The following is a 16,477-nucleotide window of genomic DNA, read 5'->3' as shown; positions in this document are numbered from 1 at the left end:
TATGTGTATGTATGAATGTGTATACAGGTGCTGGTCTAGGTATAATTAGAATATCATGACAGAGTTGATTTATTTCAGTAACTCCATTCAAAATGTGAAACTTGTATCATGTAGGGTGACCATATTTTGATTTCCAAAAAAAGGGCACTCGGCCGGCCTACGTCACAGGTAACACAGTACTGTAGTATTCTGTGCAGAGCGTCAGTCAATTTCAACCCATGCTATTTGGTCCCATGAAAAACAATGAAAACCAGCCATTGTCATGTATTTATAAAACACCCCCAGACGCCCCAGACAGGCTGTAAAAAGTGGACATGTCCGGGCAAAAGAGGACGTTTGGTCACCCTACTCTAATGTATACATTCATTCCACACAGACTGATGGATTTCAAGTGTATATTCCTTTTAATTTTGATGATTATAACTGACAACTGATGAAAATCACAAATTCAGTATCAGAACATTAGAATATTGTAAAACGGAAATCTATCTGTCTGTGTGGAATGAATGAATAGAATAAACAAGTTTCACTTTTTGAATGGAATTACTAGAATGAACCAACATTTTCATGATATTCTAATTATGACCAGCACCTGTATACCCCTCTATGTGTGTATGCAAATACACATAAATGTGTGTATATGCATACACACATTCATACATACGTAGATATATACATACATAATCAGTGCTCATTACAAACAACTGCTCTTGTGAACAAGTAATACATGAATCATGAAGTTATTCTTTGCTCCTATGCATTTTAATTGGAATGGAGTAAAAGACCGGTTTTTGATGACGGCCGCAGCATAATCTCAAGTAGCCAAGGTTCAGGTCAGCCACCCACATGAACAATAACTGATTATCTCAAAAATCTGTTAGGTTCAATAAAAGGTGAAATTTAATCAGTACCCTTTTGTGTGCCATTGCTTGTACAAGATATGAATCATGAAATATTTATTCTCTGACCGAAAACAGAGGTCACAGCTTGCCCCAATCTGGAGGAAAGGCCCTAACTGCTGTATGCGACTACAAAAGGAATCGTTGGAGGGAAAGCAGACGCTGAGAGAAACCACGTCGCTGTTTTACACTACAACAGAACAAATGAGAACTGATGGAAATATCTGCCTGCCACTGCTCTCCATTCACTTAAACAGTTGAAATACCACCAGGGCCACCTATACACACTCCAGTCGACCTTGATTGTCAGAGTGTCAGCGAAAGATGAAGAATTTAGTTTGAAGTAACGTAGCAAGATTCAACCCTAGAATGTCACTTGCCTGGTAGCAGTCCCATAATTCATAGTGTATGGCTCCAGCTGCAGTGAACTGTGGGTCATTACACGTCTGCAGGGTGTTTCATTCTACAAAGGATACACCTCACCTTAGTCACCCTGCTGGAGCGGCAACACTGACCCTGGGGCATGTGTGCGTGCACGATTTGAATCCTGGATTTACTGAATCTCACTCTCAGCAAGCTACTCACAAAAGTGTGTGTAGATACTGCGTATACAGACACAGATAACTAAATCCTAAAATGCTGTAAAAGCTAAAAATACTCTTTACTTACAATTCAGGTCAAAGTCCAATCAATGCAGACACATAATCATGTTGAGGTTGATTCACAGAAATTAGAAAAACTTTTAGTTAATTAGCCAAAAAAACTAAAATCTGGAGACGGCTCCATAAAAAGCCAGCCGGTGACAGCGCAATAAAACGAGAATAGGCAAAGAAAAACAGCAGGGCAGCAGCCTAATTGCACAGGCCTTGATCAGCATGAACACGGTGTGTATTTTAAATAGAACAAACCCCACCAACACAACACTGCACACGTCCCCAGTTGACACAGTACACCACTAGACTGGGAAACTTGTAGTTTTACAGGCCGGACTGAAGATCATTTTCTCTGTAAAGAGCCTCCAGGAAGAGAACTAAGAAGCTGCATCTACAGCTGCTCTGCCACATGGTCAGCTCGTCACCATACAACGGAGAACCAACCAACACCAACCAGTCCAAGAACTGAACTATGGTCTATGGTCGTTAAAGCATCAAGTAATCAATCAATTGATATTCCATCCCTGGTGCCCTATAAGTCTTTGAAGAAGCAGCACTCGAGGATCAGATCCAGCCCTTTCTGTCTACATATTCATTAGTCGAATGCGCAGGAAACCCATGGTGGGAACGTGGCCTCAGCTTAAAAAGTTGAAGAGAAAAAACCATGGAGCCACCAGAACAGCTTCAGCACACCTTGGCAGAGATCTTCCAAGTCTATGCCCTCTAATGGCAAATCAGGTGTTCAGCCTGGTAGAGACCATGTGACTGGGAGGACATGACCTTCATCATTGTCACCACCTGTGAGCCCTTGACCCCTCATGGAAGGGGCCTCGTCATCCTGCTGGCCCACTCCTCCAGCTCTTTGATTTAAAATGTCCACAATGATACACAGCACTCGTTCCCCACATAAACGGCGGGTGTAAATGGTGGTCATGACAGCAGTATCACCCTCAGTCTTCCCCACCACTTGAAACCACTTTCATCTGAGAGCAAAGAGCCACAGAAACCTGAGCGATGAAGAGAATCACTTGGTCAGATAAGGGCTTGTTCGCCATTTTAAGACCTTTGGACACGGTTGGGGAAACAAGAACTACTGACTCACAGTATTAAGACTCAGACAACTAGTTTGCATCCATGTTTGTCCAGATTCCTGACATAAAAACTCTTCTGTCTAAAACAGAGCTCACCATTGTTCCTCTACACCACTGAGATGGCACTGAATAGTGGCCAGAGAAGTTCTGTTGCAGAACATTAAGATCAGCTGGATATTAAATATGGCTTGATGAGTTCCTTCTATTAGACACAGGTGGAAACTTCTGTCACAGCTAGTGTGTGTTACATATAGAGTTCTGGCCAGATGATCATTGTAAGTGTATGATGTGTATTTCACTGATAAACGTTCAGTAAGACTCACCGTATCACACCTGGAGTGTTCTCTCCTCCAGAGGAGAACTTAAAGAGTGACATCGAGGAGGGCGAGAAGAGAGTGTACCGTTCTCTCATCTCCTGCTCATTTGCTTTCTTCCCCCAGCACTGAGCTCAGACTCATCTCCTTAAAATGAGACAAATCCCCTTATTCTCCTAAGAACACACACTCTCACACACATGCAAACACAAAGACGTAGCAACTTCTTACCCAGACCTCTGAGAATAAAAGTCTGGGTCCTCTAAACAATCCTCCCCAAGCTTCCCATCGATCCCAACACTGTTTATGCACCCCGACTCTCGTCTTCAGCCTCGTCCTCCCTCCGTGTCTTAAGCACGTTGCAGAATGAAATGCAAACACAAACAGGAGTGTTCTGCCTTCAATGGAGCATCACCTGAATCAATTTGCCTGGAAAAAAAATCTATCACTGCATCTTATCTTGTGCTTCTGCAACTGTCATCTAACAACCCGACACGACAGTTATTCTGTCTGCTCATTTCTGGAGCGAGTCATTCACCGATTCTCTCTTGAACGGACAATTAATGAATGCAGACATTAACAGATCCAAACACCTGGCTGAGGGCGAGCCATAATTAAACTCATTAGAATGAGAAGAGAGACTCCATCAGTCATTAAAGCAGCCAAAACAAAAACCAGAGTCATTTCTCTCCCTTTCATGTAGGACATAAATCTTTCACCAAGCCTTTTAATGTCTGTGTTCCACTCACTTCTCCAAACTACGTGTATAATAGATGTGTTTTCCTCGTTATCAGGTAGATCCCTGCAAACCATTCAATCAGTAATTGAACACAAACATTTTACACACAGAATAAGCTGCACCTGCCCTCACTTCAACCACAGACATGCTATTTCTTGAAGTTTTGCCTGTATTCATTGCATCAGCTGAGTTCTGGCGAGTCTGTGTGTTCACCCCCATGGTGTCAAACATTGCTACCAGATTATGTGATTTAATTAGATCAAATCAGTCCATTTAGATGTCTTGCAATAAGCTGGCAAGAGAGCCAAGCGCTAATCCAATTATCTGTGTCAGGAAGATGCCACTTGGGTGACAGCTACCTGACGGCTTCTCCCAAAAAAGATTTCACATCTTTCTTGCAGTCATTTTCATAGTTTTGTGAGATTCTTCACTGTCCTGAAATCCAGAATAGTCAAGAATCAGGCGCCAAGCTCCAGTGGCCAGTGCTGCACTCACGTTTGTTTCAGGCTTTTAGTTCTCAGCAAATTTGATCTTTGACTGACACAGACTTCTGAACATGTTTGCCTTAAGTGGGTCGCCAACATTAAAATGCCTCAAGTACATTTGGAGATTTATGAAATAAACATTTTCAAACTAAAAATTTCATCAGCTTTGTTGCTTTGGCCAAAATGTTGAGTGAGTGAGTCGGACATGAACAAGAGCAGCAGGAGTCAGCTTCTTCAGTCCTTCCTCCTCAAACAGCCCCAGACATGTCAACATGTCTACAGACAAGAACAGTGCTTTGGCTTCAATACTTCAGTCTTTTCTTGTGGAGGATGTTTGTCTGCACATAGGTGCAGGCACTTGAACTTGAAAGAAACTTTATTGTCCCCCTGAGGGTCAATTCTTTTTGCAGTGGGCAGTGGGCAGAACTAAAAACAAAACATATACAATAAAAGTCACAACAAGTTAATGAAACCAATGGTCACAGGGACAAAGGAGTTCTTGTATCTGTTAGTTTTGCACTTCGGTACCGTGTACCGGCGACCAGAAGGCAGCAGTTTGTACCCGACGTGCAGCGGGTGGCTGGGGTCGGCCAGGATGGCCTTGGCTCTGTTGGTGGCTCTGGCCTTGTACAGGGCTGACATGTCCTCAAGGGGGACCCCAGCAATCTTGCTGCAAACTTTTGTGACTCTTTAAAGTCTTTTTTATCCTTGAAAGTGAGGGCCCTACCAGCAGATAAAAGAAAAGGTGAGAATGGACTCGATAAAACAGGAATAAAACATTTTCATAAAAGACGGGTCCACATTAAAACATTTCAGTTTATGATAAACATAAATGCACTGGTGGGCCTTAGCACACGCTGCGTCAGTGTTTGCCTCAAATGTCAGTCTCTGGTCCAGAACAGTGCCCGGATATGTGTACTGGGTGACAGTTTCAACCAGCTGGCCATAGATAAAAACAGGGGAGGAGGGTGAGGGCTTCTTTCTAAATCAATGATCATCTCTTTAGTTTTGGATACATTGATGGAAAGTGCAGAGTTCGCGCACAAATCGATAAAATCATTCACTACATGACTATAATTGGTATTTTTATCATTGAGAAGCGACACAATCACTGAGTCGTCAGCAAATTTGACAAAATGACTTTAAAGGGTGCTGACTTTTGCACTCATTTGTATATAAAATAAATACAAGTGGTGAAAGACACCCCCCCCCCGAGGAGAGCCAGTAGAAGATAGGAGGACATTTGATAAAGAACCATTCACCTTGACTCTCTGTGGCCTTTCAGTTAAAAAGTCAACTAGCCAGCTCACTAAACCTTGATCGAGGTTGTGGGCATGGATAGGACGAGCTGCTAAAAGGTGTGGTTGAATACAATTAAAAGCAGAGGAGAAGTCAATAAAAGTAATTTGGCGAGCGAGTGGGCCCCCTCAAGATGGCCGAGAACAAGGTTGAGGAGTGTGTTGACAGCATCCTCAACACTCCTCCCTGCTCTGTAAGCAAACTGCAGAGGATCTAGATTGTTCTGAGTTAAAGCCAAGATCTCTGCCTTGATGATCTTTTCAAGGGTCTCCATGACAAGGTACCTTTGGTACCGGCACAATAATAGACACCTTCCAGAGGCGAGGAACCCTGCACAGCTGGAGGGATTTCCAGAAGATGAAGGTAATGTTCCCAGCCAGCTGTTCAGCACAGATCCTCAGGAGTCTAGCCCCAATATTATCAGGTCCAGGGCTTTTTCTCTCCTTCACGCCCGAACAAAGTTTGCAGACAGCGTCCTTGTTTATGTTAATCAGTCAGTCCAGCTGTGCCGATGGAGCGGCTCTAAACACTGACAGTTCTTCCTTAAAATCACTGGCGTTAAAACAGTTATAAAAACTGTTCAAATCACAGGCAAGGTCAAAGTCTGACATGCCTTCAAGCGAGATAGGGCTCCTGCGGGACTGCATACCCATCATGGATTTAACTCCATGCCATGCGGGTTGGGAGTTGTGGGAGGTTAACAAGTTTTGTACTTTGTTTTTGTAAGCTATTTTTTGCCAATTTCTGTTCACGCTTGACTTGCTTTGGTAGCTCCCTGCTACGGGTGATATTGCCCTTTTTGAAACAAATGTTCTTTTGATTTATTAGATACCCGGGGCTTATTATTTGGAAAGATGGAGACTGGTTTCCTTGGAATTATCAAATCCTCGCAAAAATTACTATATGAGGTGACAGTCTCAGTCAATTCGTCCAAATCTGAAGATGCATCCTTAAATACATCCCAGTCAGTGCAGAGGAAACAGTCCTGGAGTCTTTGTGTGGATTCCGACGACCAAACCGGAACCATCCTCCGCACAGGTTTTGCTTCCTTCAGGACCGCTTTGTACGTCAGACACAAATAAACCACACTGGGGTCAGACGCGTCCAGAGGCGCTCTCTGAAAGTATTTTTATGCACCTTTTATGGAGCCATAGCAAAGATCCAAGCATTTCATGTTCCTCGTTGGGCAAGTAACATACTGTTGATAGCTTGGGAGGGACTTCCCAGGTTAACAGTGAAGAAAATCCCCCAAAATGAGACTAGGGGCATCTGGTGCAATGCTCTGAAGTCTGTGAGTTGTGTCCACACCGGCTCACATACCAATAGCAACGTTAGCCTTTGGGTGAATGTACACCAAAGTTATGAAGAGCTGTCTTGGGAGAGAGAACAAGCGCAGGGAGACAGAGAAGAGTTCTATGTCGGGAGTGCACAGACTCTCCATGACCACAGAAGTTTTGCCCCACTTCTTGTTGATGTATAAGCAGAGACCATCCCCCAATGATTTCCCCGTCACTGTGGGGTCTCTGTCAAGTCGCAGCCGTACCCTGAAATCATCAGTTTTCAGATTGGATTGCAAATCCTGCTGCTTCAGCCATATCTTCATAATGGCAACGAGACAAGCATTTTTATATTCCGAGAGGATTTGACATTTGCCTGCAAGTCGTCCACCTTGTTCCGAAGCAACTGTGCGTTGGCCCTGATGATGGAGGGTAGTGGAATCCTCTGGTGTCCCTGGCGTTTGAGGCACTGTTGGACTCCCCCTTGTCTGCCTCTCTTCCTCCCTCCGGCACTGGGATTTGGGGTCCGGCTGGCGTTCCCCAGAGAGGGATCCCCAACGCGGATGATCCCTGAAGGGAAAGATGCACAGTTCACAACCCCAGTGCTCACGTCTTTGAACTGTAGGAGAAACCCCCATCCGTAATGGCGTGACTCAAGAAACACGCTGTGGCCATTAAGGAGGTAAAACGAGAGTCCCAAGATGAGGAAAAAGACCATCAGCTTTCGGTAAGTCATTGTTGTGGGGTCAGATCCATTAAAATGTTGTGAGAAAGCAATAAAAGACAAAAAGCGACCATTCACACACGCTCACACTGCCGCTGCGTGTCGCCTCAACCAGCGCCATTTTCGGTGGCTATACATCTGCACTTGTACTGTTAATACTGTAACAAGTGAAGGACAGGGGGCTGGAGAGAATGTATGATGAACTCAGTTAGCATGTAGCAGTTATCCTTACAAGCACGGCAGACACTAGCAGAGCACAGCGGGAGCAGGCGACGTGCTGGGTCACTGTCAAATCAGCACAGCTCTGAAGGGAAAGTGGGGCTTTTTACTGGTTTTAGCCAGAGTCCTCCAGCTCTGTTATTTCTGGTCCATCACAAGCAGAAGCAGCTCTGTGTGAGCACAACTGGAAGCTTTAGAAAATCTGCACCGAGGTCTGTTCGCATTCTGAAGACACAGTAGAGTTGAGTAGCCTGCTGACCCCAGTTGGAATTCTTGGGTGCATGACAGGCATAATCATCTGACTAGCCGTTCCAGAGGAATCCAGTTCAAGGGCGCTGGGTCCCCTGTGACACGGACAGGGAAGATTGGGTTCATGCAGCTCCGCAATAACAGCAAGCTTCTGGGAGAGACCGTCAACATGGCTGAATATTCTAAACCACTGTAGGCCAAACCTGCTTGGTATTATTGTTGTTCTTCAGAGATGATTCACGCATCCTCGGTGACCGACTTCTGTTGGATCAGAATCAAATGTGCATGTATGAAAGCACTGTGCAGGAATGCCACGGTTAGGCTGGACCAAGCCGAACTGGGCTGGACTGCCAGGCTGTGTCTGGTCCCACTGCAGCCTGATGGACCGCGCCGGGATGTCAAGCTGTAGTCAGAAAACAAAGTGTGATGGGCATTGGTCCGGTCTGACCACAGCCTGGTGGTCCAGCTCGGTCCAACCACAGCCTGGTGGTCCAGCCCGGTCCGACTGACAGACCGGCCCAGACCGTCAGGCTGTGGTCGGACCAAACCAACGCCCATCACACTTTGTTTTTGTTGTTTCAGCCAGAGATGAGCTGATGAGCCATGTCTGAGTGAGTTAATTATCTTGTAGGCAAATAGTTTTACTGTTTGTGCATATTTGTGGGTGTGTAATAGATGAGTAGGTCCTAAAACCGTGTGTTTGTGTGTGTGAGAGAATTAGAGCACATCAATTAATCAGTGTGTGTACCGACCCTTAATTAAAACTCCCCCGGACCCTACTCCTGTGTCTCAGCATTTGTATGCGCACCACTATGATGGATTTCAATATTCATGGCTATGCATGAGCCTGCTCAACACTCAAGCTTGCGAACCACGTTTAACTGTGGTAAATGGTCACTTTCACATCCTGCTGTGATTCCAGGGACAGGTAGCCAACACTTTCTGCTGCCTCTGGGTATCTGTAGAGGCTCGGCGCAATGACAGAATGAGTCTAAACTTAATTAATGCACCGTTTATATGCATTCTGCATGTTGATGCAGTAGCATTAATATGTAACAAAGGCTTTCTGAACGCACGCGGCCAGTGCTGACTGTTGATGAACTCTTGCAAGTGAGTTCAACTGCTTCAAGGCCAAACATGATTAAAAAATGCCACAACGAGCTTTTGTCTCTCCATGTGCCGCCTGTGGAATCAGCTGCCACCTACTCTCAATCCAGGCCTGTTGTTACTCTTTGCTTTCATTTGTTCTTGCTGCCTACACCTGCACATTTGAATTTTGTTGCAATTTCTCATTCCTATCCAGCCACGACGTGACACTGAAGGTGTAATATAAGAAGTTAATTGACCCGCACATCCAGAGTAATTATCTATTCTCCACCTGCATCATCTAAACAAAGCAGTTCACAAGTATTTCTGTTGCTTGAAACAGAAACCTCAAACACTCTGATGTGAACAGCGCTTGACCCAACCGGACGTCATGACTGATAGCTCCTCTGCTGGGAATCTACATTCCTCACACTACTAATCCAATTTCACACCTTCAGCAAGGTCATCACCTTCTCCATGGCCCCTCCCTTCTCTCCTGTGTTAGCTCCTCTCACTCTGATCACAAATTAATATTCACACAGATGTCCAGGCTGCCACTGGGAGGCTTTCAACCTGTAGCTGCACACCGGCTCGTGCCAGAGAGAAAGAAAAGATTGATGGAGGACATCGAGAAGAAGGAACAAGAGAGATGAAAGGGAGGAGGAAAAAGAAGGTCGAGAGAGGCGAGTGAGGGACAGCAGCCTGAAGCTTCTCATCCAGCTGGTTGATGTTACAAAAGGAGTACCCCAACTCATTCTGCTTGGCTGAGGTTTTAAGGTCGTTGAATGGAAACAGTCAGAGGTGACTAACAGGACTGGAATGAAGCTGCAGAGTAAACAGAGCAGCGGAACACACAGTTGACTCAGATAGACGTACACGGTGCACCGGCACTACAGATACACAACCTGAAGGTGGCTGGGAGTCATTTGGTCCTCTTGAATCTGTGCACTGTGGCGCAGCTGTGAAGGCACCGTACAGTCAGAACTACAGAACGAGCAAGAACTGATTCATGATACATCAATCGACCTGACAACACATCTGGACAAGACCCAACGGTGGAGAAAGCGACGTGAAGTCACCCCCCACGGTCCAGCAATGAGCAACTGGAGAAGGCTCAAGTGGAGTTAGTGGCATAGCTGTTAGTTGTAACCATGGCAACACACTGAACCTGAGCAAACACCTGAAAACACCAAAACTGTGACTTACTGCGCTAGATTTGACACCCTGACAGTCCCTCAGCTGCACATGGCACCAGGACCAGGACCAGTACCAGTACCAGTACCAGGACCACTACCAGAGGTGAGCCTTCACTCTGCAACATCTGTCTCTCTGTCTCCCCTCACGCACCTCCCTCCCTCCCTCCCTCATATCGTCACAGCCGATTTCCAACTGTTAAATCCTGATTATGCCTTCAAAGTCCCAGTTGCCACCATCCGGCTTGAAAACACACACACACACACACACACACACACACACACACACACACACACACACACACCCCTGTCTGGTGCCTTTAACACGTTGGGCTTGTGTTGACATGTCATTTAAGCTGCAGCATGTTGGCTGGGTGCCAGTAGATAAGAAGGTGTGGATTTTCATCTGTATGTCACATTTGTGTGAAAACACTCACAGGTGTGAAACTGGTCTCAAACCGACTGAGGAGATTTATTGTTGCACTGTTCACAACTCTGCCTTCTTGTATTTAAAATAATCCACAAATCTCTAAACACACGAGCAGAGAGTGAGCAGGAGTTGACTGAAGGCACCAGGAAGTTTTGAAACCACAAACTGTGTAGTTGTACTAGGTAATCTTGTACAATATACCTTGATTTTACGGTCCCACCAGTGCAGCAGAGACGGCAAACAAGGACACCGTTCAAGTCTCTCTTCCTAGCACCACTAACCTTTGCAAGCAGGCCCATGCTTTATAAAGGAAGGAGATACGACTTGGCAAAAAATTAAGAAAAAATTGGTGGAAAATTGGCCTTAAATTGGTGAAATGACACCAGAATGTGTTTCATGGAGGTTTGGAGAGGTTTGCTCAGGTGGTGTCAACTGCTGAAGCAGTGTTACAGGTATGGACACCTTTTTTGCATCAACAACCTGCTGTTGTTACATCTCTCAACTTCCTGTCTCTGTCCTGCTCTCATTGTCTCCCGTGCGTCTTCATTTCGAGGTGTGGGCAGACTGAAGAACGAATCGCTTGATGAGAGCGCAGACAACACCTGCAGCTTCCTGCATGAAGGTAACATCAAAATGTTCCGCTGCACTGTCAGTTCTCTCCCCCCACAGCCCACTCCCCATCCCCACCTGAAACCGGATCACACCATCTTACTGCAACACAGCTCTTAGGTTTGTCTAATTCTCATTCAGAATTCCTGACCCAACCACTCAAGTCCCCTTCCCTCGCATTTCCCAATGGAAAACAAATCCAGCAAAGGTAACAGTGATGAACACTGGTCTCCACCAGCTTGCGCTTGCACGGGGGGTTGTAACACTCTCAAAACCTAGGGAGGTCAGACAGGTTAGGAGTACCTCCCCTACTGAGTTCAGAGCAGTGTGTGTGTGTGTGTGTGTGTGTGTGTGTGGGGGGGGGGGGGTCAGGGAGGACAGGGTCAAGACCTGAGGCTGACGCCCCATGACACACAACCCCGCTGGCCTCCTGGGACGTTGACGGCCGACTTCCTGTGTAAAAAGTCAGAGGAAAGTTGGCTGCCCGTCCACAAGCTCAGAGCTGCCATGTGGCTGACCACGCACCTGCTGAGGGCGACAAGTCCACCTGCAGTCACGCTAGCACCTGTACCTCTAGAAAGAACAAACCAATAATCCAACATCAGTAATCCTTACATGAAGTATTTGCAGTCGCTGTGCAGCCACTTCCTTCGAGCAATCAAGGATGTTCGTTTTAGCTTGGGTTCGGCTGGAAACGGTGTACAGGAGAACATTAATTAACAGTGTGAAAAACGAGTGTTTCTCCCAACAAAAGCTAATTAGAAACCTTTTGGCGTGAGTTATTTTGGTCTCCTTCTGAAGCTAATAAGATTTGATGAGGGATTTGAAGGGATTGAGATTGTGTGAAGTGGATTGAATGCAGGATTTGAAGGAGAAGAGCGCAATCAAACCACATTCGCAGTCTCCTCAACCTTCACTTGTGTATGCACACACATTGTGGCTAATTGGATTTGCATGTTCCTGGTGTGTTTTTATTCTATTTCCTGAAATAAGGCTTTTCAGGACTGCTGCTGCACACAGAAGTCAGATACACACAAGCGCTCCAGCAATCACTTGACACACACAATTACTCCACTGTTAGTGTGATTAAGTGCCATGCAAGTGGTGGTTCAGAGGTGTGAAATTTAGACAGATAACACACACACACACACACACACACACACGCTAGAGTCATTCTGTGTGTGTGTGTGCGCGCGCATTGTCAGAGTGTGTCTAAACCTCTTATTCCTCCCACTGATAAGTGAGGATTGAGCTGGATTTCCCATCTCTGCTGAGAGAAGAATCCGGACCCATTATTCTGCTTTTTCCTGCCTCTGAACATGACGCAAGGTCGAACCAGGCCGACTCTACTTCCCAACCAAGAGGGTTCATGGCGCCAGTTAGAGCGGAAGAAAGCAAGAGAAGAGAAGAAAATGGTTGTCTAAGATGCTTTGTATCGTTTTAAATGATTCAGGACTGTGTTGGAAGACAGATTCAGAGGGAGATGCTTTGTAAAACCATGAAAGCTATTTATAGAGCCTTGGCATTTTGCTACGGGATGAATTAGTCATCTTAAATCTGCACAATGGACTTCATCCAGAGGTTCTTGTGAAACACTGACTGATGAGGACACGCACAGAGAAGGATCCAGCTCTGGAACAGACGGCCAATCACTATGGATTAATGGAGAACGTGGCTCTGATGAAGGGTTAGGAAAACACAGGAATAAAAAATACTGACCGCAAGACATAAATAATGAGCGAAACAAGAGGGGAGCAGGAACCTGCAGTTGAGGAGGAACTGAGCCGCCAACTGGAGGAAGAAGGTTCCCACGAGAGGAGGGGAGTGTGTGGGTGAGAGGGGGAGTGGGTTAGGGTGTGAGAGAGTGAATGTTGAATGTGTGTGTGTGGGTGTGTGTGTCTGTGTGTGAGTGAGTGTTGAATGAGTGTGTGTGAGTGTTAGTGTGTGTGAGTGAGTGAAAGTTGAATGTGTGTGTGAGTGTGAGTGTGAGTGAGTGAGTGTGTGTGAGTGAGTGAAAGTTGAATGTGTGTGTGTGTGAGTGTGAGTGAGTGTGTGTGAGTGAGTGAATGTTGAATGTGTGTCTGTGTGTTAGTGAGTGAATGTTGAATGACTGTGTGTGAGTGTTAGTGAGTGAGTGTGAGTGAGTGAATGTTGAATGTGTGTGTGAGTGTGAGTGAGTGTGTGTGAGTGAGTGAATGTTGAATGTGTGTGTGTGAGTGTGTTACTCAAATTCATTCCATGCTGACCATCTATATCGTGCAATTATCACACGTGTGGGAGATAACAGCAGTGTAGGGAAGGATCAAAGACCCACAGAATGGAGGCGGGCAGAGGACACCTGCGTGTGAGCTCTCCTCAGGTGAGGTCAAGAGGCTGTGGAGGATGAAAGGACCCCACATGTCATGTATGAGCAGGAAGTGGAACGGCAGCGGCGATGCACTGCGAGGCGAGACAAGGTCACAGAGGGACACGTGCAGCGTCTCACGGTGGGAGGGGGGGCCTGACACTCAGATCACCTACAGGGTCTCACAGGTGGAATGAAACTACACCGCCTACAGCAACAACACACACACACATATAAACATACACACACACAAACAGACACACACTGTGTGTGTGAGTCAAAGCAGTAATCATGTGATGATCAACAGGCGTGAGACCAACAGCCAGGCGAACTGCACTTGATGGCGTCGGCAACATCGACACAGAGCCTGGTTATTTTGAATGGATCTAGAGAGGAGACTGATCACGGCGTCAGTGAAGAGTCAGGGTTCACCGCCGCCACCTGACATGAAAATCCACTTCTATCCTCATCCAAATATCATTCTGCTTGTTCACTAGGACGGAGGTTCTACACCTGCTCTACTCGGAGGGAGGTTCTACACCCGCTCTACTGGGAGGGAGGTTCTACACCTGCTATACTAGGAGGGAGGTTCTACACCTGCTCTACCTGGAGGGAGGTTCTACGCCTGCTCGACTAGGAGGGAGGTTCTACTACATCTGCACTACTAGGAGGGAGGTTCTACACCTGCTCTTCTCAGAGGGAGGTTCTACACCTGCTCTCCAAGGAGGGAGATTCTACACCTGCTCTTCTCGGAGGGAGGTTCTAGACCTGCTATACTAGGAGGGAGGTTCTACGCCTGCTATACTAGGAGGGAGGTTCTACGCCTGCTATACTAGGAGGGAGGTTCTACGCCTGCTATACTAGGAGGGAGGTTCTACGCCTGCTGTACCTGGAGGGAGGTTCTACGCCTGCTCTACCTGGAGGGAGGTTCTACGCCTGCTCTACCTGGAGGGAGGTTCTACGCCTGCTCTACCTGGAGGGAGGTTCTACGCCTGCTCTACCTGGAGGGAGGTTCTACGCCTGCTCTACTAGGAGGGAGGTTCTACACCTGCTCTACCTGGAGGGAGGTTCTATTCCTGCTCGACTAGGAGGGAGGTTCTACATCTGATCTACTAGGAGGGAGGTTCTACATCTGCTCTTCTAGGAGGGAGGTTCTACACCTGCTCTACCTGGAGGGAGGTTCTACTCCTGCTCGACTAGGAGGGAGGTTCTAAATCTGCTCTTCTAGGAGGGAGGTTCTACACGTGCTTGACTAGGAGGGAGGTTCTACACCTGCTCTACTAGGACGGAGGTACTACATCTGCTCTTGTAGGAGGGAGGTTCTACACCTGCTCTACCTGAAGGGAGGTTCTACTCCTGCTCTACCTGGAGGGAGTTTCTACTCCTGCTCGACTAGGAGGGAGGTTCTACATCTGCTCCACTAGGAGGGAGGTCCTACACCTGCTCCTCTCGGAGGGAGGTTCTACACCTGCTCTTCTAGGAGGGAGGTTCTACACGTGCTTGACTAGGAGGGACTTTCTACACCTGCTCTGCTAGGAGGAAGGTTCTACACCTGCTCTGCTAGGAGGAAGGTTCTACACTTGCTCTACCTGGAGGGAGGTTCTACGCCTGCTCTACTCGGAGGGAGGTTCTACGCCTGCTCTACTAGGAGGGAGGTTCTACACCTGCTCTACTAGGAGGGAGCAGGGACAGGTGAAGGAATTTGGAGACACACTGAAACCGGCCTGGCCTTGACTTGGATGTGCATCATTTCGATGTTTGCGGTGTGGTGGCACCATGACAACCCTTTATTCTCCGGTCAGAAAACCAAACTTCATTGTTTATTTGCGGGCATCAATCATGGAACGTTTCTCGACATTCTTGAAGTGTTTGATCTCTTAGGAAATGGGAGGAAACCATGATGGCTACTCCTTCCTTCTGGACTTTTACATTTATTTTCAACCATGTCTTCAAAAACTCAAATGCTGTAGGAGGGCGGAGCTGCAGCCAGTGGGCTTCACTTCCTGTCTGGGTTTCGAAGTGCAGGAAACACGTGTTCAGGGTTACTTCATGATGAGGTCCAGTGTGACAGTGCACTTGTGTGACAAGAACAGTTGATGCTGCTATTTTCAAGTCGACATGATCATTGATAAAGAGAGGACAACCTCATGTGACGGACCCTTCATGAGCCTCTATGGCTGTTGCCACCAGGACTGACGGGTTATTTACCTGCAGGTCGGCCATCCTCAACCTGAAGTAGAAGCACGGAGCAGAGAGATATCAGACAGAAGTGAACCTGCCTCCACTCCTTCCACTCTCACAGCACATCACACCCCCACAGATGAGCTCACTGCAAAAGCGCTCCGAACATGGCGGGAGGGCAGACCAACACAACACCATCCATCCAGAGAGTTCAGAGGCTTCAAACACACACACACACACACACACACACACACACACACACCTCAGTTTGGCTGAACATCTTACCTTAACCCCTCGCACCCTGAACTCGGCCAGGGCTCGGCTCATCTTGGAGGCCGCTGTCTGCAGGTCCTTCCCGCTGGCGATGACTTTGACCAGCAGCGAGTCGTAGTGGGGAGAAATGACAGCGCCCTGGAAGGCCGAGGCGCTGTCCAGACGGATCCCCATACCTTCACCGCTCCGGAACACCTGCAGGAAGCACGACAGACAACAGGACGATGAATGTGAGACATGCCAAAGCTGCTAATGACCAGTAACCCAGGAGGTGATCACATAACAGAGAGATTAGATGAACACATAAAGAGTGGCTGGTTCACCTCATTAGCATTCATTACAACCACAGAAAACTGCGGGGCAAAGCAGCCAACAAACAAACCAGTGCGCACAGTGGAACTTCAACATGTTC

The 16,477-nt window shown here is 46.9% G+C and overlaps 1 protein-coding gene and 1 long non-coding RNA gene across 3 annotated transcripts in view; one reads left to right on the top strand and one right to left on the bottom strand.

Annotated features, from left to right (window-relative positions):
- LOC147238479 (pyruvate carboxylase, mitochondrial-like) overlaps positions 1-16,477 on the bottom strand; it is a 231,539-nt gene that overhangs the window by 113,528 nt on the left and 101,534 nt on the right. For both annotated transcript variants that reach the window (XM_086197046.1, XM_086197045.1), the window contains exon 12: positions 16,078-16,260. In XM_086197046.1, the coding sequence (XP_086053172.1) occupies positions 16,078-16,260 (183 nt within the window). The remainder of the gene's footprint in view (positions 1-16,077; positions 16,261-16,477) is intronic.
- Positions 10,160-14,179, top strand: LOC147238480 (uncharacterized). The gene is made up of 3 exons (XR_015111758.1): positions 10,160-10,334; positions 11,212-11,280; positions 14,109-14,179. It is a non-coding gene; the product is annotated as an uncharacterized LOC147238480 (long non-coding RNA).

This window comes from Aulostomus chinensis, chromosome 24 (assembly GCF_037954235.1).
Source record: "Aulostomus chinensis isolate RoL2024-O1b breed Wild chromosome 24, RoL_Achi_v1.0, whole genome shotgun sequence".
NCBI lineage: Eukaryota > Metazoa > Chordata > Actinopteri > Syngnathiformes > Aulostomidae > Aulostomus > Aulostomus chinensis.
The sequence above is the reverse complement of the archived record's forward strand: the minus strand, read 5'-3'. Positions and strand labels throughout refer to the sequence as shown.